Source organism: Centroberyx gerrardi, chromosome 1 (genome assembly GCF_048128805.1).
Source record: "Centroberyx gerrardi isolate f3 chromosome 1, fCenGer3.hap1.cur.20231027, whole genome shotgun sequence".
Lineage (NCBI taxonomy): Eukaryota > Metazoa > Chordata > Actinopteri > Beryciformes > Berycidae > Centroberyx > Centroberyx gerrardi.
Window position 1 is genome coordinate 3,534,708 of NC_135997.1, and position 23,874 is coordinate 3,558,581.

The 23,874-nt window shown below is 44.8% G+C and overlaps 2 protein-coding genes across 3 annotated transcripts; both read left to right on the top strand.

Annotated features, from left to right (window-relative positions):
- Positions 1-991: 991 nt before the first annotated feature.
- On the top strand, positions 992-14,149 carry jph3a (junctophilin 3a). 2 transcript variants are annotated; one of them, XM_071921159.1, is made up of 5 exons: positions 992-1,373; positions 9,273-10,053; positions 10,948-11,082; positions 12,009-13,248; positions 14,069-14,149. In XM_071921159.1, the coding sequence occupies exons 1-5, from the start codon at positions 992-994 to the stop codon at positions 14,147-14,149; spliced, it is 2,619 nt and encodes an 872-aa protein (XP_071777260.1). The 2 variants fall into 2 exon arrangements, with proteins under 2 accessions (XP_071777260.1, XP_071777261.1); XM_071921160.1 differs by having other exon boundaries at positions 10,948-11,072; positions 12,011-13,248.
- A 4,623-nt stretch (positions 14,150-18,772) lies between these two features.
- On the top strand, positions 18,773-23,617 carry znf319a (zinc finger protein 319a). Its single transcript, XM_071921162.2, has 2 exons — positions 18,773-18,973; positions 20,113-23,617. The coding sequence occupies exon 2, from the start codon at positions 20,260-20,262 to the stop codon at positions 22,039-22,041; it is 1,782 nt and encodes a 593-aa protein (XP_071777263.1). The 5' UTR covers positions 18,773-18,973; positions 20,113-20,259; the 3' UTR covers positions 22,042-23,617.
- Positions 23,618-23,874: the final 257 nt, after the last annotated feature.

The window sequence follows — 23,874 nt, forward strand, 5'->3', positions numbered from 1 at the left end:
TAGGTGAGACCTGAAATGGAGAGGACAAAGGGAAGAGGAAGGGAATAATTGTGTTGTTTTTTTGGGGGCTTTTTTTTCCCGTCTTCTTCTTCTTCTTCTTCTTCTTCTTCTTCTCCCTGCATCCTCATCTTCAGGAGAGAGCCTCATCTTTAGATCACAGCAGAGCAGCGAGAGGAGGAAAAAGAGAAGAAATAAGAGGAGCGACGGGGATATTCACACTCTGTTATGTCTTCCGAGGTGTGTGTGTGAGGGCGACTGTGTGTGTGTGTGTGTGTGTGTGTGTGTATGTGTGTGTGGTTATGGATGTGTGTGTTCGAAGGTAGCCTGGATTGCTTGTTTCCAGGCCATGCTATAGAGAAATAGCCTCAACTTCTCTGCTACTCAGTTTTTTTGGTGTGTTTTTTTTTCATGGCGTACCGGTGCAGTGCCATCCCCATCCCGTCTCCCTCTCTCTCCGTCCCTGGGTGCCGGTGCGGCACGGATGTAGCGATGCTGTAATGTCTGATTGAGCTGAGCGCGGTCGCTGCTGCCGCCTGTGTGTGGGCCTCTGGGACTCCTGGAAAAGCCTAGGCCTCGCTCGTCTGGAGCGCCCCGCCGCACGGTCGAGGCGACGGGCCGGGGAGCCGCCGGGCCGCGAGGCTGCGCCGAGCGGGAAGGTGGAGGAAGAGGAGGAGGAGAACGAGAAGGAGAAGCACTCTGAGCCCGCATGCCCATGGGAAGCAGCATGCCCAACGGTTGCCTTCGTCACGCCAGACCCGACGCCGAGGCTTAGGTCGCTTCTCCATCGTAAGGTGATGCTCTTCGGGCTGAGTCCTGCTCTTTTCAAGACCGGCAGCCGGTGTTTTTCATCCTAAACAGCAGAGGGAGAGTCGGGGCCCTGCACCTCCATGCTACATCCAAACAAGGCCTCCTCCCTCTCTGCTCCTTCTGTGTAAACCAGGCCCGTTTTTTTTCTTGACGTTCTGAGGATTTGCCTAAACCTGTTTCATGCATGTCCACTGGAGGCAGGTTTGACTTTGATGACGGGGGGTCGTACTGCGGGGGGTGGGAGCAGGGCAAGGCCCATGGCCGGGGGGTCTGCACGGGGCCGCAGGGCCAGGGCGAGTACGCCGGGGCCTGGAGCCACGGCTTCGAGGTCCTGGGCGTCTACACCTGGCCCAGCGGGAACAGCTACCAGGGCACCTGGGCGCAGGGCAAGCGGCACGGCGTGGGAGTGGAGAGCAAGGGCCGCTGGGAGTACAGAGGCGAGTGGACGCAGGGGTTCAAGGGCCGCTATGGGCAGCTGGAGAGCACGGTCAGCGGCGCCCGGTACGAGGGAACCTGGAGCAACGGCCTGCAGGACGGATACGGCACCGAAACCTACTCCGATGGAGGTAAGAGGCCGACTCCCAGCTTCCTACCTGGAAACACACACAAAACAATATTCTCACTTCTGTTTGCTCCTGTTTGATGAACGAAATCCCATCACAGCACCTCCTCTGTACATCTATACCCCTGTAACTTCCCCCGCTTTTGTTACCACACCAAACCCCAGGCTGCAGATCAGATTTAGGCTCTCTACTCTCTATCTCTATTCCCTCAGCTGAATTTCAGTGCTGGAAACTCTGCTAAGCTGCAAGAAGAGCTGCGTGTTTAGACTGCTGCAAAAAACCCTCTGTAACACATCACATCTCTGATTTAGGCTACATAAATAACATGTAGGTCACATCCAGATGCAAATGTTAGAAGGGTTGTGTTGTCACGGCAGCAGCAGGGACGGATCACCTTCACTTTAGCCCACTGACCGGCCTTTATTACTCTTTATTATTAGAGCCTACAGTAAAGTCACAGTAGAGAAACCTGCTGTGGACGTTAAGGCAGGGCCGATGTCTAATATTAGGCATCCTAAAACCTCACCTCCTCTGTTTTCACACACACACACACACACAGGTTGCCCCCACCCCCTCCCTCTGCATCGCAGCACGGACGCCTCTGTACTGTAAATCGCCATGGTAACGCGCAGACAGCGGGTCAGCGTGTCACTAGAGACCCGATCCGGCTCTGCTCTCTGATTGGCTCTCGGGCGCCGTCAGTCACGTTTCCCTGACTTGGGCGCTAATCTAGGCCGTTTGATAACCGACGCAGCTTCCACCGCCTGCCTGCCTCCACCGCGCAGGACCCGGATGAGGGATGGAGAGCGAGGTCAATAAGTGATGCAGGTGGGGGGGGGCATGAAAACACGGTGTGTGTCGGTGCTGCATTGGAGGTGGAGGTTGTTTACCAGAGGTTTAAACGGCTCCCAGCGCGAGCGTTTACATCCCTCCCTACTGTTTGGTTTATGAATTAGCGGAAATGCTATCACTCTGACAAAATTAACCGAGAAAAAAAACGACTGCGTCACGCGACAGCTCTCCTCCGGTCGCTCACGTGGAAGACCGCCGACAGATGAATATAGCACGCACGAGCTGACACATTTTCCACAACCCAATAAATGTGCAGTTGTCTCTGTCAAACGCACGGGAGACGTGCTGGCAGGCCTGTCAATAGAGCGCGTGTTCATTAAAAAAATAAAAACACAACAGCGATTAAAAGGCAGCCGCCTCACAATCAGCCCCGCCGAGCACGAGACAGTCCGGGTTTCAGCACCGCGGACAGCTCCTCGCGCTGCTGAACTCTGCCTGGAAATACTGAGTCCTGGACTGCACAATATTCCAAAAATAATGTTGAGAATTTTTTTTTTTTTTTTTGTCATAACATATCAGTTTCAAAGCATCTAGACATTGCTCATTCAACATTATCTCTTTTATAGCACTTGAAAAACAATGTCAGATATCCTTTTGTAGAGATGCTACTGATTAGAATTTGCTTTGTTTGAATTTTGAATAGCCTGACATTTTTCCCAAATATGTATTTTCATTTAAAAGCCCACAGATTTCCTGTATCTCGCTCCAAAATATGGAAGAAGCCCCACTGTGAAGGATTTGTGCTTCCTACACACTTTGGAGAGCAGATCTGAGATGTGGATTAAGAGTTGAGATTTGTATTTAAACTACATGTCACAAAAAAATTACACAGCATGTCTTTCAGGGGAAAAAAAAAACTATTTTGCGATTTACAGCTTTTTTCATCTTTTGACTAAAAGGGTCGTCTTCCTCCAGCCCACTGGAGAGATGAACCACAGCCTGTGGTGAAATGGCTTTTTCCCAAACTTGAGTTATTCAGAAACAAAATTGGCTTATCGGTAGACTAATATTTGTATGGATTTTTAGGCCGTTAAAATTTTCTGATTCTGGGGAAAAACTATGATACTAAACAACGATTTATTGAGTTGAAATAGGTTAAATAAATAGGTTTTCTTTTACTTATATATGCTGTTTTCTTTTTTCAGGAAGTACACTGGTGAGGTGAATCCAAGTTTATCACTTATTGATTTCCCTTATTAAATCTCTACCAATCACAAAGCAGGAGATGGAGATAAAGAGAAGATTTTTAAGCTTTGAGACAGTTGAGATGTGGATTGTGCAAAAGGGACTACAGCTCAATATCAGGAAGATATCCACCAAACCACAAAGTCAAAAATTGTAATCTTCTCGAAAATCAATGATCGTAAGAATGTTTTTCGTTGTTATTTAAGGTATGGTATAAGCAAAAAGTCTCCAGTAATGTTATTAGTGTTAAGGTAAGGGTTAATCAACTTTTTAAGTGATAAATGTGATGAGTTCTGGCTTTGCAGCTTGCCCATAAAGAAACATTTCGCTGTTTATTTCACATTCTGAATTCAGACCCGAGATTCAACTTATTTTCCCCTTGAAGCAAACACAATGCAAACATCTGGACCATGTTAATCATTCGATGTGTAAACGATGGCATCTATATGGTCATGGTTGAATGATCAGATGTAATTATATTATTGTACAAAGTGCAGCTGCAAGTGTTTCACATACAAATCAATGAATCCACAAACAAAAAACAAATACTGAATTCACTGTTTCTGTCTCAGTGATGCAAAGTCCAAAAGACATGAAACTTTGCACAAAGACAAACAAGGATAGACTTGTGTCCATGGAAGACACTATTGAAATGATTAACTTGTGTTTTATATTAATAAGATAGGGGTTGTTTTTACCCCTTTCATGTAACTTTGAAGGAGTAATCTCCCAACAGTTTATTTTCATATTAAAGTGTAAAGCTATTTGCGAGGAAGGAATATAAATTGATAGCATGCTTTTATTGTGGAAATATTGTGAAATAACCACAGGAATTGGTCTTTTTTGACACGTCATGAATCAGTGGGTCAATTATTCCACTTACACAAAGGCTTACCAACAGAAAAAAGCAACTTTAGCCAAAATATATAGAGTATGGCTTCATTAGCTTTGAAAGGATTAAACGTTTTGCCTGTGATTCCTCAGTAACTGAGGACCCTGAACATGAGAGTCTTATGCACTGTAAATGTCAGGTCACTCCTCCAGCAAATAGCACAAACCCTTGTAATGACCTAGTAATGGAGGAGTTTTCTAATCCCCTAACAGCTGTGACCTAGCAGGCAGCAGCCTCACCATCACTCAGGTTGCTTACTCTTGGCATCAGTGGACTATTTGATCATTTAAGCAGATAGCTATCCATTTCATTCTCCAAAACAATGTCAGTGTTATCAACCAAAACAGATTGTACGCTGTATCTGCTGCTCATGTGAAGGTCAGCACATTTTGACACCGACGACGCATTTGTGATTTTATTTCACTGTTGCTGCTTGCTTACCAGGATGAGGGAGGCAGCATCCAAAGTACTGTCATTTCCCTGAAAGTAATCATCACATTAATTCATAATTGTCATTATACTTTGATTATGCCATTGCAAAGCTGGGTGTTCCCTTCCTGCAGACAGCAGTTTTCAGCAGAGCTATTGCATGCATCTGTAATGTAATTTACAGTCATGTGTAATGTAATTGGGGGCGCAGCGTGCCGGCAGCAGGACGAGCGGCACAGAGGCAGTTTGCCTCGGGGCGAGGCAGAGGCAGGAAGCATCTCACATCACACACTGATCAGGCCTTTACTGGAGAGCAGTCATTTTACTTTGTTGAAACCAACAATTGTTTCTGGGCATTTCAAACAAATCCCCCCCACCCCACCCAGTCACCTCATATGTTCAAAGCCTCGCTGCTGTCTAGGTATTGGTTGGACGTTTGGCATTAACTTGTTTACAAGACAAACATGTTGCAAGACACCACTTTAAGCATTTTGCTGGGCTGCTACCTAAAGATTGTTCAGGAGGGAGCTATATGCTAATACAACTGTCTAATACAACTGTCTGGAAAACAGGCTATAAAGGCACAATCTGAGAAATATTGTGTATGCCAGGCTGCTAGCAATTTAAATTCAAGCTCAGTTTTACATGATGAAATATAAATACAGCAGTGTTTAAATAGTTTGTTTGAATGAACTTAGCTAACACTCGGATTGTAAAAATGTTAGCTAGCTAGATGACTTAGTTTCCTTCAGATAAACACTGTAAACTCTGTGTTTAGCTGCCTGTTGTCTATAACAGCTCACTGAGGACCTGAGCAGCCTGTAAGATCCATGAATATCAGATTAAGGCAGAGATGACAATTCTAAATTGGTGTTAGACATCAGCTCTAATTCTACTGAGGGTAATTTGCTGCTGTCTTGGCTAGTCTTTACATGTCATTTTATTTGTCTGGTTAATATCTCAATAAAACAGCCTTTATCTGGACCAGGGAATGTAAATGATTTAGAAAACTGAAATATTTGAAAGTGGAAATATAAGGCCAAAACCATGGCTGTTCAAAATATGGCACATGAAGTTTAGATATGATAATGACTCAAGTCATGCACTGATAAACTGAAAGAGACAAAATGATTGTGACAAAATCTTTTTGAGGGCAATTTGGGCGAACACCAGACAGACATATGGCATGAAAAAGGGGCCACAACATGTAATGAAAACATATAAATTTATAGAAACAGATTCTTTCAGATCACTGTAGGCTATACGTGACAAACTCAAAGTGTATGTGAGGCTCTGTCAAGGTGCAGAAATGAAAAAATCTGATTCAGAAAAACATTGCCACAGAAATTAACTCCCATTACTTTTACTTCCTGGAAAACAGAGTATCTTTACTGGTGACCTCATGCTGTACTAATAGGTGTAAATATAAATTCCAACCAATAAAACCATCACAGCTTTTTGAACAGTCCCTCCCCTCCGCCCCTCCCATCAAATAAAACTGCCTTTCTCTCCCTGACTCATATTCCATTGGTTTAGTCTGCATTATGTCCCACCCCCAACATCCTGTTTTAACAGGAAATACATCACATTGAGGAAGTAAAGATGCCATTTCATGGGGTCTTTAAACATTTGCTCAATACACAATCCCACATTTTTATACATATGTAAAAAGCAGCTGTGCAAATATTGAACATTATTGCCTGTTTAGAGTGTTTATAGTTTGATGTTTTCACACTCTTTATGGGTATGAAAGATGAAAGATGTCTGATCTTTCTTTTGGTTGACTGTATCTTGAAGTGGCAGTGTGGGTTGATTTGCTTGATCGATGAGTCTTGTGAGATTTCTTTTGCTTTTGACACTGAGGGAGTTGAAGCAGGATGATACTGAAGGTGAGGTTGGACTCCATGAAGCAGCTGCAGACGGCTGCAGCTCTGTTAGCTGCTGATCCCTCCTGTAAATGAAGCTGACATGCTGCGAGGTGAAGAGCAGGCTGCTGAGTTCCCTGCCCAGAAATATGAGACTCTGGATCTGCTTCACCTCTTGTTCTTTCCACCTTGGGGATTTGCAGAGAGGATGGAGGGTGTGAGGTATTCTCCTCTCCCTACAGCAGAGCTGCTTTGTTTTTGAGATGTGGAGCTCCAGGGAGCTCGGCTGCCTCCAGCAGGTCTGGGTGTCAACCGCCGTTTATGTTATTTGGTTGTAGATGGAGAAGAGGAAGGGGGAGAGGACTCGGCCCTGTGGGAAGCCCTGTGGTTAAAACTAGGCTGCTGGATTTAACCTCTTTGTATGGAAAAGAGGAGGTATTAATATCTAATAATCATTTTTCAAACGTTTAGAGAGCGTTCACAGTGGGGGATTTTAGAGCAGCCCCGCTCTGACATTTTGCAAATACTGAAACTGTCAAATTGTTGGCTCACACTTCAGCACATCACACAGAGAGCAGGCCTCTATTCCACTTCCTATAGTATGTTGGTTCGTCTTCCATGCTGACCTGCCAAACCTCACCAACTCATGATGACATCAGAACCACTTGATTAATACCAGAGCTTGGCCAATTCCAAGAAAATACATAAAGTATGTAGGCCTACTTTTCTGCAGTTTAAGAAATGTCACATGGCATATATCTTTTTTCTTTAGGGTTTTCTTAAGGGTTTGTTCCTTTAATGATTTAATTTCACAGCTGTATGATGTTGTGGCCTGTGTTTGGCATCAAAATATTCTTAAGATCTGGCAGATTCCTGGCAGCTTCTCTGCAGCTACCACATAAACCTTTACACACAACTAGGAGGACTGAATACATTTGGCCTATCAGCTGCCTGTCACAGAACAGCATGTCTCAAGCAATGGAATATTTTGTGAATATTCATCCGTGTCTTTCTTTTCAGTACATCGTGTGTTGAGAAATTGTTGACACTTTCAGGCTGATAGACGAAAGCAAATGAGTTGCATGCTAATTTTTACTGAATTAAGACAAAGAAATGTCTGAATTCATATATAAAATCCTGATAAACCTGCAGACAAGACCCTGGAGACACCTTAGATAATGTTCAGACACTTATTATGCGTCCAGTGATACACTCTATGTGGCACATATTGTGTTGTCACATGATAAAAGAGTGCTGCAGAGCATTAGGACACGGTCATTTATAGTCTGACACCTAATGGTCTTGGCAGTATTCCACTGCTTGCGTTTTCTGTCTGTGACATTTATGGATGTCAGTGAGTCCTGAAAGAACAAGAGGCGTCGCAAAAATAGAATAACATGGCAAACCCTGGTGCAAACTGCAGAAGGGTGTCAGTGCGAAGAGCTCCACTGACCGCTGTGATCAGCCGACAGAGTCAAAAATTAAATTACACCAAAGGCCACAGCTTTTCAGTTGTACCAACCCCATGCTTATTGAAGCTTAATAAAGGTTGTGAAATCAAGCTTGAAGTTGTTTCAGGTTCCAGCACCTGGCACTGCCTCAAAAATAAAACTGTGCACCACTGTATGTGGCCTGCAGCCCTGCCAGTCCCACCGGTGGGTCCATCACTACAAACGCATGTTGTGCGGCAAAGCTTTGTTCAAACCCACAGAACTTTATTTTAAATTCTAGTCAAGATCCCAAGGTTTCCAAAGATACCAAACATGTCATGCTGGATTACAGGGAAATGTATATCAAATGAAGCATAAGGCGTATTTTTCCTTTGATGTAATGGCACAGCCATAACAAAATGGCATCTTGGTTTTGAATATTTCACTCAGTATAAGCAGATACAGCTTCAGTGAAGCGCTGGAACGAGCTGATGTGACATTGTTGTACAGAATGGAAAAGCATGTTTTTTCTAACTTTGAAGCTACTTCAGGGGAAATTTAAGGGGAAATCAGGGTGCAAGTTAGAGTTAAATCCATAAAACTAGAGAAAGGTTAACCCGTCGTCCCTAAAAACAGGTGAGTTCACCACAGACCCCCTCCTCCCTGCACATGCTCAATAGAGATGTAAGGGCCTCAGGTCTGGAGTTATTCAGGGTTCTCAAGACATCCAACATCTCAACCCCCTGCTACTGGATCTGAACTGGCTTCTGTCCTCTGCTCATCCTGGTGTCCAGACTTCACCATACCTCTGTTGTTTTACCAGCAGTGAACGGATCCTCCACTGTGTTCAGAGTAGAGTTTACCTCATTTGTTTAGCCTGTAAGAAGACACATAATTTGTCAAATCTCAGGAGATTTGTCAAATCTCCTGTAAAGCCACAGTCCTTGATGTGTCATGGTCACACCAAAACCTTGTTTTGTGTACCTTTTGCTGAATGGAAGCGAAATGATAATTGTGAGTGATGTTGCCAAACTTATCATCTTACCATCATACAGTGTGCTGAAGTCAAGTTTATTATAGCCCTTAATCACACTCGCAGTCTCAAAGAGCCTCACAATGGCCACATTATGAAACCTTAAACCTAACCCTGACCCTAACAACACCCCCTACCTTTAGACCCTCAATGACAACAAGGAAAAACTTGTCACATTTCTTCCCCTGACTCTCTTTGTGTCTGTCTCTCTGTCAGGAACCTACCAAGGCCAGTGGCTGGGTGGGATGCGTCATGGTTACGGCGTGCGGCAGAGCGTGCCGTACGGCATGGCGGCCGTCATCCTCTTCCCGCTGCGCACATCCATAAACTCCCTCCGCTCCGAGCACAGCCACGGCCCCCCCACTGCGCTAGAGGACGGCACCGCCACCGCGCCCGCTGACGGGGTGGTGGCCGGGCTGGCCGGGAGCCCGGTGGGGCGCGGCGGGTTCGCCCTGACGGCTCCGAGCGAGGCCGAGCGTCAGAGGAAGAGGAAGGGCCGCTTCCGCCAGTCCATCCTGAGCGGACTGAAACTGCGGCGCTCAGAGTCCAAAAGCTCCCTGGCCAGTCAGCTCAGCAAGCAGAGCTCCTTCTGCAGCGAGGCCGGCATGAGCACCGTCAGCTCCGCCGCATCCGACATCCACTCCAACGCCAGTGAGAGCGAGCAGGGCGCGCCCGTGGACGCCACCGTCACCGAAACCTACGCCGGCGAGTGGCGGAGCGACCAGAGGGCCGGCTGGGGTGTGAGCCGACGCTCGGACGGCCTGCACTATGAGGGTGAATGGGCGGCGAACAAGAGGCACGGGTATGGATGCACCACCTTCCCCGATGGCACCAAGGAGGAAGGCAAGTACAAGCAGAACGCGCTGGTGAGCGGCAAGCGCAAGAACCTGATCCCGCTGAGGGCGAGCAAGATCAGAGAGAAGGTGGACCGGGCTGTAGAGGCTGCAGAGAAGGCTGCAGACATCGCCAAGCAGAAAGCTGAGATTGCCATGTCTAGGTAAGAAAGTAAGAAGTAGTGGATGATGTGGAGAGGCACATTTGGGTTCTGGATAGTTGGTTTCAGCGTCTGGAATCAACTTTCACATGATGCAATGTCTTTGAAAATAGGCTTTACTTCAGAAAATCAAACATATGCATAATGACATTGGCTGTTTGTAAGTGCTGTTCTGTGTCATGGTTCAGAGTCAGAAGTGAGCCAGGTGTGACCAAGTCAACTTCATCCAAGTCCCAAGTCAGTCTCAAGTCTTGAGGCACAAGTCTCAAGTCAAGTCCCAAGTCAAAGTGTAGATTACCAAGTCAAGTCCATGTTATTAATGTTAAGTCCCAAGTCTGAATGTAGAACAGCAAGTCAAGTCAGAACAAATCAAGAGTCCAGTATCAATTTAATATCTTAAAGAAAACTATCTAGGACTTTTCAATGCTATATGGTTTTAATAGGATACAAACTTGGTAAGAGCATCATGAGTTTGATTTCTATAACCAGTTTCAACTTCAATAAATTCAATCATTCCATACAAATTCAGAAAACAATTTAAATTCAGTCGTCTGCTGGAACAAATCTCATCACTTTCAATCCAAGTAATTTACACAAACACAAGATCTCAAGTCAAGACTTTAGAAACCTTTTCAAGTCATCAAAGTACAAGTCAAAGTCGAGTCCCAAGTCAGCAGAACCCAAGTCAAGTCTCAAGTCTTCTCTTCATGCAGCAAATAAAATTGTGACTTGAGTCTGAGTCTCGAGTCCCAACCTCTGGCATAGTGTATAGCAATCTTGGATCAAGTGAGGCCAGACAAAGCACAACTATTCACCAAACGTACATAATGAATGATAACCTTTATGATGAAGAGTTTGCAGCCTGTTTGACTGCTGTGTTTCTACCTGTCCGTTCAGGATGAGCCACGCCCGTGGGAAGGCGGAGGCAGCGGAAGGCGTGGCGCAGAAGGCCATGGAAGAGTGTCGACTGGCCCGGATCGCTGCCAAGGAGCTCTCTCCCTCCTTCCACATCTACGGGAATGGTGAGTTGACAACAGGAGAAGAACTGTATAGTGTAATACTAGTCTAAATTTCAGCATTCACCTATTATTCTTGTATCATATGACAGTTCAGTTGGTATTATATTGAGAATATTCACTACTGAACGAGAGAAGTTTGTTCTTATCTGTGATATGATATAGAAGTATCTCATTTTCAGGATAAATTGAATTCTATACTAGGGTTTGACCGATATGGATTTTTGAAGGCCCATACCGACAAATTTGACGATTTCCATTCCAGAAAATGACAAGTATTCAGTATTTCCTCTAGTATTTCCTTTAGAATATACATATGTGAAAATTAAAAGATATAACTCTCCAATACAAAAGTGTTACCTTTATACTAAAGGTCATCTGCTGTAATGCAGTGTCTGTTATGCTTATGATAAGGAAATTCAAGTAGAATCAGCTTACATTCAAAAATACTGTATATTTGGCAGAAGTACTTAAGTATTAGGCTTTCATTAAAAAGTCATTACTAAATCAAAAGGCAACACATTTTGAAAATGATGGAACTGTACTCATTACCTTCATTTCAAATAAATAAAAGAATGTACAAGTACTGTGTCTACTTGAACATTTACAGCATTGAACAGTTACTTGAACATTTAATATGCTGTGATGAGTAATTCCATACATATTACCCATGTATTTCTGCTCTCACAATAAACCCCAAACTACACAGAATAAGCCTTTAAGAATTCAAGAATTCAAGTGTGTTGACTTCCTTAATCCTCTCTAAAACAGACTTAAGCCAACTGTGATTGTCTTCCCAAGATTCAGACTGTAGCGTCCTCACTCTTCTTCTTCTGTGCCCCTGCATGCTAACAACACTGCAACACGCAGCGTATGTCTGATGTACTTGCTGTGGATTGGTGCCAAGTCACTTCACTGGTGCTATTCTCCAACTGTGTTCCTAGGGCTCGAATGTCAGCGGCCCAAGCACCAGGACGCCAAGGACAAAGACCATGAGGTCATCTCCACGGGAACAGACAGTCCGGAGCTGTGCACTCCGGACACCACGCCGCCTGTAATAACACCTGATCTCAGCCCCGTGCTGAGCGTCCCCGCCTCGCCCCCCCGCAGCCCGCCCAAGCACGCCCATCGTCCCAGAAATGCTTGCTTCATGCGCCAGAGTGCCGTGGATGACCAGGGCGGGGCTGAGATCCAGGTGCTGGTGGAGGGGCGGGGCATAGATCTGCCTAGGGGCGGGGCTAACACTTGGACAGATGACATGTATCCAGATCGAGGAGGCAGCAGCCGCTCCACCACACCTTCCCTCCTGGAGGAGCAAGAGGGCCAAATTAACGGCCACGAGCAAGCCCCTTTGTCCAATCACAAACCACGGGAGAAATCCTTGTCCAATCACAAGTCCCGGGAGCACTCTTCCTCCTACAGAGCCTGGGAGCACTCCTTGTCCAACCAAAAGCCCTCCAAGCATGCCTCTTCCAATCACAAGTCGAGGGAGTACTCCTCCTCCAATCACAAAACATGGGATCATTCTTCCACCAATCACAAGGCCTGCGAGCATGCCTCTTCCAATTACAAGCCGCAGGTGCACATTTTATCTAATCACAAGGCCTTGGAGCATAACATGTCCAATCACAAGACTTCTGAGCATGCTTCTTCCAATCACAAGTCCCAAGATTATATCTCCTCTAATCACAATGCAAAGGACCACGTCTCTTCTAGCTACAACCCTCGAGAGCATGTCTACTCCAACCACCATCCAAAGCAGCACATGCCCTCCAACCACAAGCTTAGCGAGCATGCTTTGGTCGACCAAAGGCTTGACGGCCTCACCGGGGGCTGGACTGCTGAAAGCACCCTTAGGTGGAGCCCCGCCCACTCGCGCCTCACGGAGCAGGACGAGGAGAGGATGAGTGACTATACGGTTGATATGAGGCTTCAGTCTCCGGACTCCCGGGGGCTGGGCCAGGAGTCTCCGTGCCCCAAAAGCAACAGGCTGCGGTCCCGCGGCCTGCGGCCGGTAAGGGAGGGATCCATGGACTCTGTACAGATGCTGGACAACCTGAATGTGGGGGCGGAGCTGGAGGAATGGCCGCTGCACAGGGACCTCACCCTCTCGCCACCCCTTAAGTCTCAGCCCATCACACTGGAGCAGGAAGGAGAGCATCTCACCCTCAAATCAAACTCAGTGAGTCATTACAGTTATGTTTAACTGATGGGTTAGGGTCTGTTTGGTTTTCTGTTTTCTGCAGAGAGTCTGCAGGTTTTCACTCCAACCAAACTCTACATCAGGTGATTTCAGTTTCTTCTCTGGTTGAAGCTGTGCTAATTCATGAAATCAGTTAGTGAATGGTTGGAATGAAAACCTGCACAATCTCGGCCCTCAATGGCACATGGTTTCAGACTCCTGGTTTAGAGCCACATTTCATTTAAAGACCCCATGAATTAAAAAAGTGAGTACATGTGTGAGAAATGTACCTAACCATAAGGTAGTTTTGAGGAGATGACACAGGCCAAAATATACTCATACCTACAAGAGATTTGCACTCAAACAGTCCCGAATCATGTTCTCCACTCTTCCTGTAAACACTCTGTGAAAGGTAGCTTACTTAACCTGAACCCATGGGTGTAACATTTTGAATGACATCTCTTAGCAAGGTCGAGGTGCTGCATTCGGTGAATGTTTCCAAAATAACACGTTCTGTTAGTCTGTAGCATGCTAGCGATTACAAAAAGGCACAGTAATCCAATTAAGTTTCAGCAAGTATTGTGATGAAATCTGTTTACTACAGTCATGTTTGATCACTGCCTCTCTGTTTTTTACTGCCAACTGCTCAGATACTGTGTAGTCAGTCACCACTGTTGAGTCTTTGGCTCTGATTTCCATTTCCTGGGTTTTTTTGGGGGGAATATAAATGCATGTTTTTCTACTGAGTCTACTGTTACCATTGAGTGAATTAGTGTGAGAACTGAACTAATTTCCTCTTTTCTCTTCTCTTTTCTCCTAGGGCTCCAGCTCTATTCTGGTGGTTATGGTCATTTTACTCAATATTGGAGTAGCCATTCTTTTCATTCACTTCTTTATTTAAGCTTATACAGGTATGATCTACTAAGACTTATTGATACCTACAGTATATTATATTATTACTTACTGAGACGGACATTCTGCCTATTCGACTGGAGCCCACAGCCCAAGTGACGGACACAGCAAAGCCTTTCTATTGTTGCTACTGGTCTTTTCACCTTTGTTGAAGCCCGTTTGAGTTTCTATGACAACACCGTTCCTTTTGAAATGCCTATTTTGAGCTTGCAACCATAGCGAAAGGTATTCGATAAGTGTCATAAGAAAGCAAAGAGCGCAGCTTTAAAATAGTGTGGTATAGTAGGACACACATGCATGGGTGTTCATCACCTACTGTAAAATGGACTGGGGATGGCACAGGCAGTTTTGCCCATTTTTCCACTCTAGACGACAATACAGCGACCCCTATGTTTCATTTATCATGACAAACATTGAACATGCTAGCCAAGAGCATGGCACACACACTCCATCCTAAACCCCACAGACAATACCCCCCTTTTTGCCTTTTACCCCTTTTCCCTTCGGCCCCATCCACCACTCTCAATCCCTATTAGCACTATGCGCTACAGAACTATGCTGCAAGAGTAGATCCATTTTAAAGGGCTCCGTCATTATTCTTTTCTTTTTCACCATGAAATACACAAACACACACAACCATTGCATGAGGCTGTGTAGAGTTTAAAAAGTGCATTTTCTATCCCTTTAACATCACTGTTCTGTCTTCATTTGTACACACTCCACCCAGATGATCAGTTCTGGTCACTGCGCCTGTCGGCAGAGATTTGGGATCAGCGCCATTTCACATCCAAACCAAATCACAGAATCCGACCGTATCGGATTCACATTTGATTCATGAATTGAATATCAGCCACAACACTCTCTATTGGCTCGGATCCATGAATCAAATCTTGAGTAACTTCCTGAATTTATTGTAAATGAAGTGGAATTTATGTCAACCCTACCACTTACACGTCAGCACACATCCAGTCTCAGTGACACACACACGCACACACACACACACACAAACACATAATACACATTTAACTACTGACATATTGAGGAGGATTCAGCCTTGCCCCTTTGTACAGCTTTGAGACTGTTATGTTATAACCACTAATTCTAATATATATGTGTATGTGTCATTATTATTCAAGTTTGTTACTTTTTGCAGTTTGCAAGACAGAGAGAATGCTGAGTGCCTCGTATTTATTCATTTTTTGTCTCAACTTTATTTAACCCTAAACCCCCGACCCTTGATAAAACACCCCTAGTGGGCAGGCTAAGGGGAGATGATTAACCTTCAACATTAAGAAAGGTAACCCTAACCCTAACCCCACCCCACCCCACCTCTCACCCTACCCCCTCACTCCGCCCACCCCCCCACCCCCCACCCCCCCACCCCACCCCACACACCAACACCCCCTGAAATGGCATGCACTGTTTTGTCTCTCTCCCAGTCCCCCTTTTGAACCAGTCAAAAAGGGAAAATGGGGTTTCTACAGTGTCATTTCCAGACACTCTGGGCCGGATGAGATTTTTTTCAGCATGTTTGTTTAGCCTGCTCAATCTGGTGTCAGTTTGTGAGTTTCTGCCTCTCGTCTCTTTATCCAGCAACACAAGGCTACATGAGACATGGAGAGCAGTGTAAAATAAACGCTAGCTTTTAACTCTCAGTGGATACTGAAATGTCCTGAGTTTATGAATGATATAAAAAGAAACTCTCTGCTACTGTATGTTTTATACTTCGCACCCGGTGACATCATCATGTTGTGACATCATTGCATGCCCAAGCATGCTCTTTCTTACTCTTTGGTTTATGAGGTTGTTTCGAAGTTAATGTGGAGAAAATAATGAAATGTTTGAAATTAATGAGCTTGGTGTGGTTATTACTGCTGCCTGAAATATTCAATCAGATATTTCAACTTCATAAAGGTTAACACTTTCATTTCGGCAATATTGTTTATTTGGATGCCCATTAGTTGTTGCCAAGGGAACAACTATTCCTGGGTTCCACATGATTCATGAATATGTAAACAGTGGGTAAGTATGAGAGGTAATACATCATATCACCTACTTTCCTGAAGTGCATTAGTTTTATCAACAGTGAACCTTATGCGTCAAGACTGTGACCTCCTGGTTTGACGTTTTTACCCTTTTCATAACCCTCCCACAACGTACAAATGCCGTCTGCTAAAAGAGGAAAAAGCAGAGCCAACGTTCGGGGAGCGTTGCACTGTGGGACGGGCCAGGAGGACTGGAAGATGTCAATCACTCTTTCCATGCAGCAGGATGAGCTAACATGAATCAAACAGGCCAACAATTCAAGCGGGCACAGACCTGTTATTATCTGTTAATTGTTCACAACAAGTCAACCCACCGCATTCACCGATTCCACTCTTGCAGCATCTAAACTAAAATAAAAGCAGAACAGGAACAAGGTGAGTGAAGCAGAAGGTTCAGGTGAGCTGGGAGGATCACAACAAACGCCGCTGACCCTGACTACACAGACACACACCGATATGACAGGCTGCTTGCTGCTGCCGAAGGTGGAAATGGGATTCTCTTATGTTTATCAAAGCTGTCAGTAATATTCAGCTGATGGAGAGACGCCGCTCAGTTTTTAACCTGTATACACTGTTACAGCCTTTTCCTAGATAAAATAACCACAATAGGTTGATCATGAAACATTCAACGGTCAGTGTAGGTTTTTTAAGACAGTTTTGTATGTGCTGAAGTGAGTCCATGTTACTGCAACAGCTGTGTGTGTTTGCAGTGGCGTGCACAGACTCTTTAAGGGTCAGGGGCAAAACTCTGAGAAAGGGCACCGTTCCACTTAATGCGTTCCCCTTATGGGGGACTGAAACTGCCTTTAAAATGTTTTTTCTGGTGACTTTTGAGAAACTGATTGTGATTTTAATCTACTACTTCAAAGTAATGTTGGGAAAAAATCATTGACCCATATATAAGAAAAATGTATCCCTGCCACATAAGAAACAAGACTAAGCGTCTAACAGCCCCGCAACGTTGAATTTTGCTGTATGTCCCTGCAGGGAATTGAACTTGAGTCTCCCATAGATTCTGCAGTCTAACTCCCTGCGGCACACTTTCATCCACCGACCGACAATGGGATATGATTTCTAAACTTCATTTGAGACATTCCGCAGTCTCAAATAAATTACAGTCACCTACTATTGATATAAGCATTGACAGTAGGCTATGCCATAGCTAATCATTCGTTTTAAAGGTCCCCCTCTCAATCCATTTTTACACGTTCATTTTCCAGCATCTCTCTGAGCCTCACCAAGAACAGGCTGTTTCTGTCACTGTGTCTTTAAGGCTCATTAATATTACGACCCCTCTGTTCTGATTGGCTAACCGTTTCAAGAGTGAAATGTGAGGCACCACAGCGCGGGCAGCTGCAGGTAGGGAAAACTCTCTGGTAATAAACAATGACAACCGCTCAACCGCTTTGAAAAAAACACTTTGTTAGTCTATTATTTCTTACAAAAATGATAATGAATAGCACATCCAACTCCTTTATAATCAAAGACGCAAGGGAAATCCCGTTTTCCACAATATGGGACCTTTAAATCTATTGGAAAGCAGATCTTTCAAGAAAAAATTAGGAAATGTCAAAGGCTGAATTTTGAAGGAATTTTTATTTTGAGGATTTTTTTAAAGGTTTCTGTATGCAGTGTGATGAAAACGAAGGAGTGTTTGGTGGATTTTACATCAGAGTACTCGAGCACTCCAGGATTTTTGCTGAAACTTTGCTGAAAGGGGAATGATGCATATCATTGCTCCTTTCTGGCATTTTCAAATGATACTGATTGGCCTTAGGGGGGCGCTACAACATTTGTTTCCCTGTTACTGATTGGCCCATTGGGTGCCTGCGGGGGACAACATGATTATTTGATTTCTGGATATTGGCAAAAGAAAAAAAACAAACCCTACTGATACATTCATGTGAAAACACGTTTCTGTATTGACTTCCACAATAAAACTAAACTGCAATAAAACTGCCCCCTTTTTATTTTCCTATGCACTGAGAAGGTCGGCTGTATATGTGAAACCTCAGAAGCTACTCACATTTCATTCACAGATCCCATGCTGTGCTTGATTATTCTAATGGAGAATTCACCCTTTAATTTAACATCACATTAAGATGTGTGAAGGCTTCCGTGGCAAGAAAAAATAACTGAATACCTTTTTGAAAGGAAAATATAGTTCAAAACCCCTTAGCCTATTGCAACATGAAAAGGAGGTTTGTGCATATAAAATGTTGAATGAGTGTTTGCCCTGAGGTAATTTAACGTTAGCCCAAATACAAGTGGAAACTTATATTTCTATAGTTTTGCTTTGTTTGATTTATACTTTAACACTATTTATACTTATAATGTGCGGTTTATACCAGTGCTTCATTGTCTATCAATCAGCAACGAAAATAACGTTTCAAACGAGACATAGTTTGTTTATATTGAGTTTGTATGTCGCGCGCATGCCTGCTGCTCCCTCCCCCCTATCGTTATAAAAAAAATGCTGTATCTTACAAGCTCACATTTGCCTTTATGGTTGTTTTAATGCTCTGCCATCGCACATTAGGCCGCCTCTGTCCTCCTCGTCTTGCGGGATCCTCGGTGTAAATACAGTATGGAGCGGCTGTAGCAGCACGGCAGCAGACTGCGTGGCGGTTTCCGGTGTCCGTCTGAGGAGGATGGCGTCCGGCTTCAACCGCATCTCTCCCACCGCCGGTCCTCGGAGCCTCATAAATCTCGAAGGTTGTCGACTCCAGACTACAGAGGGGAACGAAAACCGCCCATAAGCCGCTCGTGTAAGTTCTTATAACTGATTTTTAATAACTGGTTTGCAAAATATGTGTTTGCAGATGTGTTAGGCTTGGCTGCAGGAGGTGAATTTCCCCTGCAGCTCTGGGGAGGCCTAGTTAGATTCGGGGTCCGTCGTCTGTTCAGGCTCGTATCAGACCAGTTATTGTGGCCCTTCGCCGCTTCATATAGCGACGTTACAAGCAAAGCGACGTTAGCTTGCTGGCTACTTCGCTTCTGTCGCTTTTGGTCATACAGTAGTTTAGGACGTGTAATTTATTACACGGCAATAACGTTTGACATTTTTTCCATACTAGCCGGTGATAATCGCGAAGCTAGACCAAATGTTTAGTCGTAGCAGTCGTACCAGCTAACCCAACCTAGCCGTTAGCTGTTAGCTACGCTACCGCAGACTACATCCTGATACTGGAACAGAAACCTTTCCAGTGAACGCTCCGTAGAGACAATCATTTCCCTCCAGCGAGACAAGAGTTCATATTTTCACAAGCTATGCATCTCAAACAGTGTGCAACGTACAACACAACAAATACGCATCGAATTTGAATAGAGAAATTCAGTCATTTGGTGACCAAGCTGCGTTTCAGTAAATACACGGAGCCCAAATCTGTTCTTTATGTAGCTCAAACTGTTAGCCATTTTTGTGGGTCTTCCTAGCGTTATAGCGAAAATGGCTAGGTAGTGGACATGCACACCCACCCAAATATCCTTTACAGATAACAATACTTATATAATAGTTTTCATGTCAGGCCTTTATTAATCGATGAACGAGTTTTAGGCCCAGGCTGGATGGTTTGTTTTGGTTTTACATCACACAATACCTGAGATTGCAGTAGGTATTCCAGCAAGAAACACTAAAACAAATAATAATGTTACAAGAATGCATCTTTCCTGATTGAAATGTATCTGGAAAAGGTAAACCTTGAAGTTTTGTTGTCCCCTTCATCGCCATTTACAGCCTCTCATGCATCATTCTGGAAACAATATCATAGTTTATCATCCTTTTGCTCTGCATGTCCATTAGTAGAAGCCAGGAACAGTGCTTAATGAGCCTAAAACTGGATTATGTTTTATTCACTACAATAATAACTTAACAGTTATTTTGTTTTGTCATTTTGTTTTCTTCCAGGTTCTCCCACTAATTTCACAGGAAGTTTGTAATCAGAAATATAGCACTCAGCTTCTCCCAATTTTGTGATTACATCTCTTAAACCTCATCCACCCTCTTGGCCTGGCACTAAAATTCCCCATCATCTGCTGAAAACTGAATCCCTACATGCGAAGTGGAAGGATGACGGAGGCGTGGCAGCAGCAGCATGCAGTGGCTCCACCCTCTGTAGTGCACACGCTCCCCCAGGCCACTGACAACCCTCTGGGCTGTGCTGTGTATGGAGTCGTCCTGCAGCCAGAGTCTGCCCTGCAGCAGCCCCAGCACAGCCAGCATGGCCAGCAGCACGCTGTGCCAGCCCAGCAGCCCTCCTTACAAGTAGGGGGCGAGAGAGGGCACAAGTGTGGAGCCTGTGGCCATGACATATCTCACCTGGCCAACCCTCATGAGCACCAGTGCATGGTGAGCCAAGACCGTTCCTTCCAGTGCACTCAGTGCATGAAAATCTTCAGCCAGGCCACCGATCTTCTGGAGCACCAGTGTGTGCAGGTGGAGCAGAAGCCCTTTGTGTGTGGTGTGTGTAAGATGGGCTTCTCGCTACTCACCTCCTTGGCCCAGCATCACAATTCACACGGTAATGGAAACAACCCAATGAAGTGCTCCATCTGTGAGAAGACCTACCGGCCAGGTTCTGGAAACGCCACTCCCACCTCCTCAGCTGCCAACCCTCAGCAGCCTTCCACTGGTGAGACGTCCGGTGGCGGTGCAGCGATTAGTGCCTCGTCTCCGCCATCGTTTGAGGCTTCTTCACCAGACAGGCCCTATAAGTGCTCAGTGTGCCATAAGGCGTTCCGACATTTGTCTGAGCTGACCCGCCATGAAAGAGTACACACGGGTGAAAAGCCATACAAATGTGACACGTGTGATAAAAGCTTCAGCCAGTCTTCTCACCTGGCCCACCACCAGCGCACTCACAGTTCTGAACGGCCGTACAAGTGCGCCGTCTGTGAGAAGAGCTTTAAGCACCGTTCTCACCTTGTGCGCCACATGTACGCCCATTCGGGCGAGCACCTTTTCAAGTGCAATTTGTGTGAGATGCATTTTAAGGAGTCGTCCGAGCTCCTGCACCACCAATGCCAGCCAATAGGGGAAAGGCCCTTCCGCTGCGGATCTTGCGGAAAAAGCTTCAAGCGGCCGTCCGACTTGCGGCAGCATGAACGCACCCACTCAGAAGAGCGACCTTTCCAGTGCGAGGAGTGCCAGATGAGCTTCAAACAGCAGTATGCCCTTGTGCGCCACCGACGCACACACAAGAATCCTGCTGATCGCCCCTTCAAGTGTAACCTCTGCGATAAGGGCTTTCTACAGCCATCCCACCTGCTTTACCACCAGCAGGTCCATGGTATGGAAAGTCTGTTTAAATGTGCGTCCTGCCAGAAGTCTTTCAGCCAATCAGGAGAACTGCTGAGGCACAAATGTGGTGGCGAAGTAGAGAAGCCCTACAAGTGTGATGTGTGCGGCAAGGGATACAAAAAGAATTCGACGCTGCAGCGCCATCAGAACTCTCACTGTACAGAGAAGCCACTCAAATGCTCGCTATGTGACAGGCGGTTCGTATCGTCCTCCGAGTTCGTTCAGCACCGCTGTGACCCGACCCGCGAGAAGCCACTGAAATGCCCCGACTGTGAAAAGCGCTTCAAGTACTCCTCCGAGCTGCAGCGCCATCGCCGTGTTCACACCGGGGAGAAACCTTTCAAGTGTGCCAGCTGCGATAAGAGCTTCAAGCAGCGCGAACACCTGGCCAAGCACCAGAGCGTGCACTCACGGGAAACCCAGTTCAAGTGTGTGTGGTGCGGGGAGCGTTTTGTCGATCTGACAGCGCTGCAGGAGCACACAGTCCAGCACACCGCTGAGGGAGAGAGTTTCCCCGCAGCTCCCTGCATCCCGTGAACAGCGTTGCTCTTCAGCCCGGGGCAGTAACATGAAAAGTCACCTGCAAGGCAAGGTGTGCCAGCCTCTGCTACCCCATTTGTAGCCTATAACATGCACCCATTATTTACATTTAATGATATTTAGTGTCACCTGTAATGTTAAAAGACTCCGTACATCCTCAACCTTCAGTGAGAAAATGGCACAACACCCTCGATCCACGGGGCAGATTACTGACATCTTGGCCATATCCCTCCCTTTATTTGGAACTCATGGAAAAAACTTGAAAAGAACAACAGGATGAAAATGGCATGTAATGTAAAATGCAGGAAGATCTTGAAATTATTTTTTTTTTGTTCTGTTTTTTAGAATCGAGCGTGGGACCTTTATTCTGTGGTTGCATGTGATTGTCTGTTTTGTAATCAGTGATTCTGTTATTGAGTAAGAAAGCAAGAGCGTTTCAGACGGTAGTCAGCAGTGTCTGCTCATTTATAAACTCCTCTGAATTCCATGTGCCTTTTACTGATCAATCACTTTGTATTCAGTTAATTAACACTTTCATTTCATGCCCAATATAGCCGAAAACCCCATCCATACACAGTGGCTGGCTTGTGCAACAATATCCTTTCACATAGACCTAGATAATATCATCTGTTTGTGCATGAATATTTATCATACTTTAATATCACTGTTGTATTATAGGTTTGGTTTATTTAGGAAAACATCCTAAGAAGAAAAAAAAAACAAGTGGATTTGTGAAAATGTATAGCCTGTGTCCTATGAAACTCTGTGTTGTTGCATCTTTGTATTAAAATAAATGACATCTAGGTAAACTAACCCATACCTATCATGTCATACAGACACTTGACATGTGCAATAGAACATGCACAATGTAATATTTATGACTACTGAATCATGGCATAGTCTACTCTGTTATATTATAGATTGTGTGTATACGCTTATGTAAACATTGAGAAAATGTATAGTGCTTATGTTACCTGCTTTTGTATTCACTATGAATGAGCTTGCTATATTTTGCAAGCACATTAGTTTCAATTCCAAATGGATGATCACAAGAGTATATGACAAACTTCAAAGCATTATTTTGCTCACTTGCCACCAACTTAGCGGCATTAGTTACTGTGCGATAGATCTAACATAAGTAATGTTATTTTCCTTTTGAAGAATTGGCCTTGTTGTAATATCCTCACACGATTCCAGCCTCCTTTTGGTCCAGACCAGAAGTTTAGCATTTTATTCTCAGTAGCCTCAAAGTTGCGACTTTTGTGTTGGTTTATGCCGGGGATAAAAGTACAAATGTGTGTATTTTAGTTTACTGTGTGGATTTCTATATTCTATACAATCTCTGCAGTATATTTAAAATAAAGTTTTCGGAATTAAAAAGTGATTGACAGAAAGGGAACCTGATGGGACAGCTGGGCACTGAAGGAGCTGAAGTCCCGGTGCATCTGCTTCAGCACTCCCTCCTGCGGGAGAGTGTGTATTAAAGCTTTGAATATACACATGTATGGATATCAATATAGAGTACATCATGTTCATACTGTATACAGACAGCAATTAAAATAAACCACCCTTAAGAAAATTAAGGTGTAAGTTACATTTGTTGTAATCACAGCTAATTCTGCTGTTCTGTGCATTGTGACTGTGCGTTGATTAAATGTATGCTTCCCAGTACAACATACATTTTTTATATTGCACAGAATAGTTAGACTAATAAACCGGGCAATTTATCACAATTTGTACTCCTCCACTTACAAAGCACCGTGTTTATTTTAGCCTGCAATGTCACCGACAATTTTAGATTTTCAGGTCAGTGAGCCTCCGTTCGCTTGA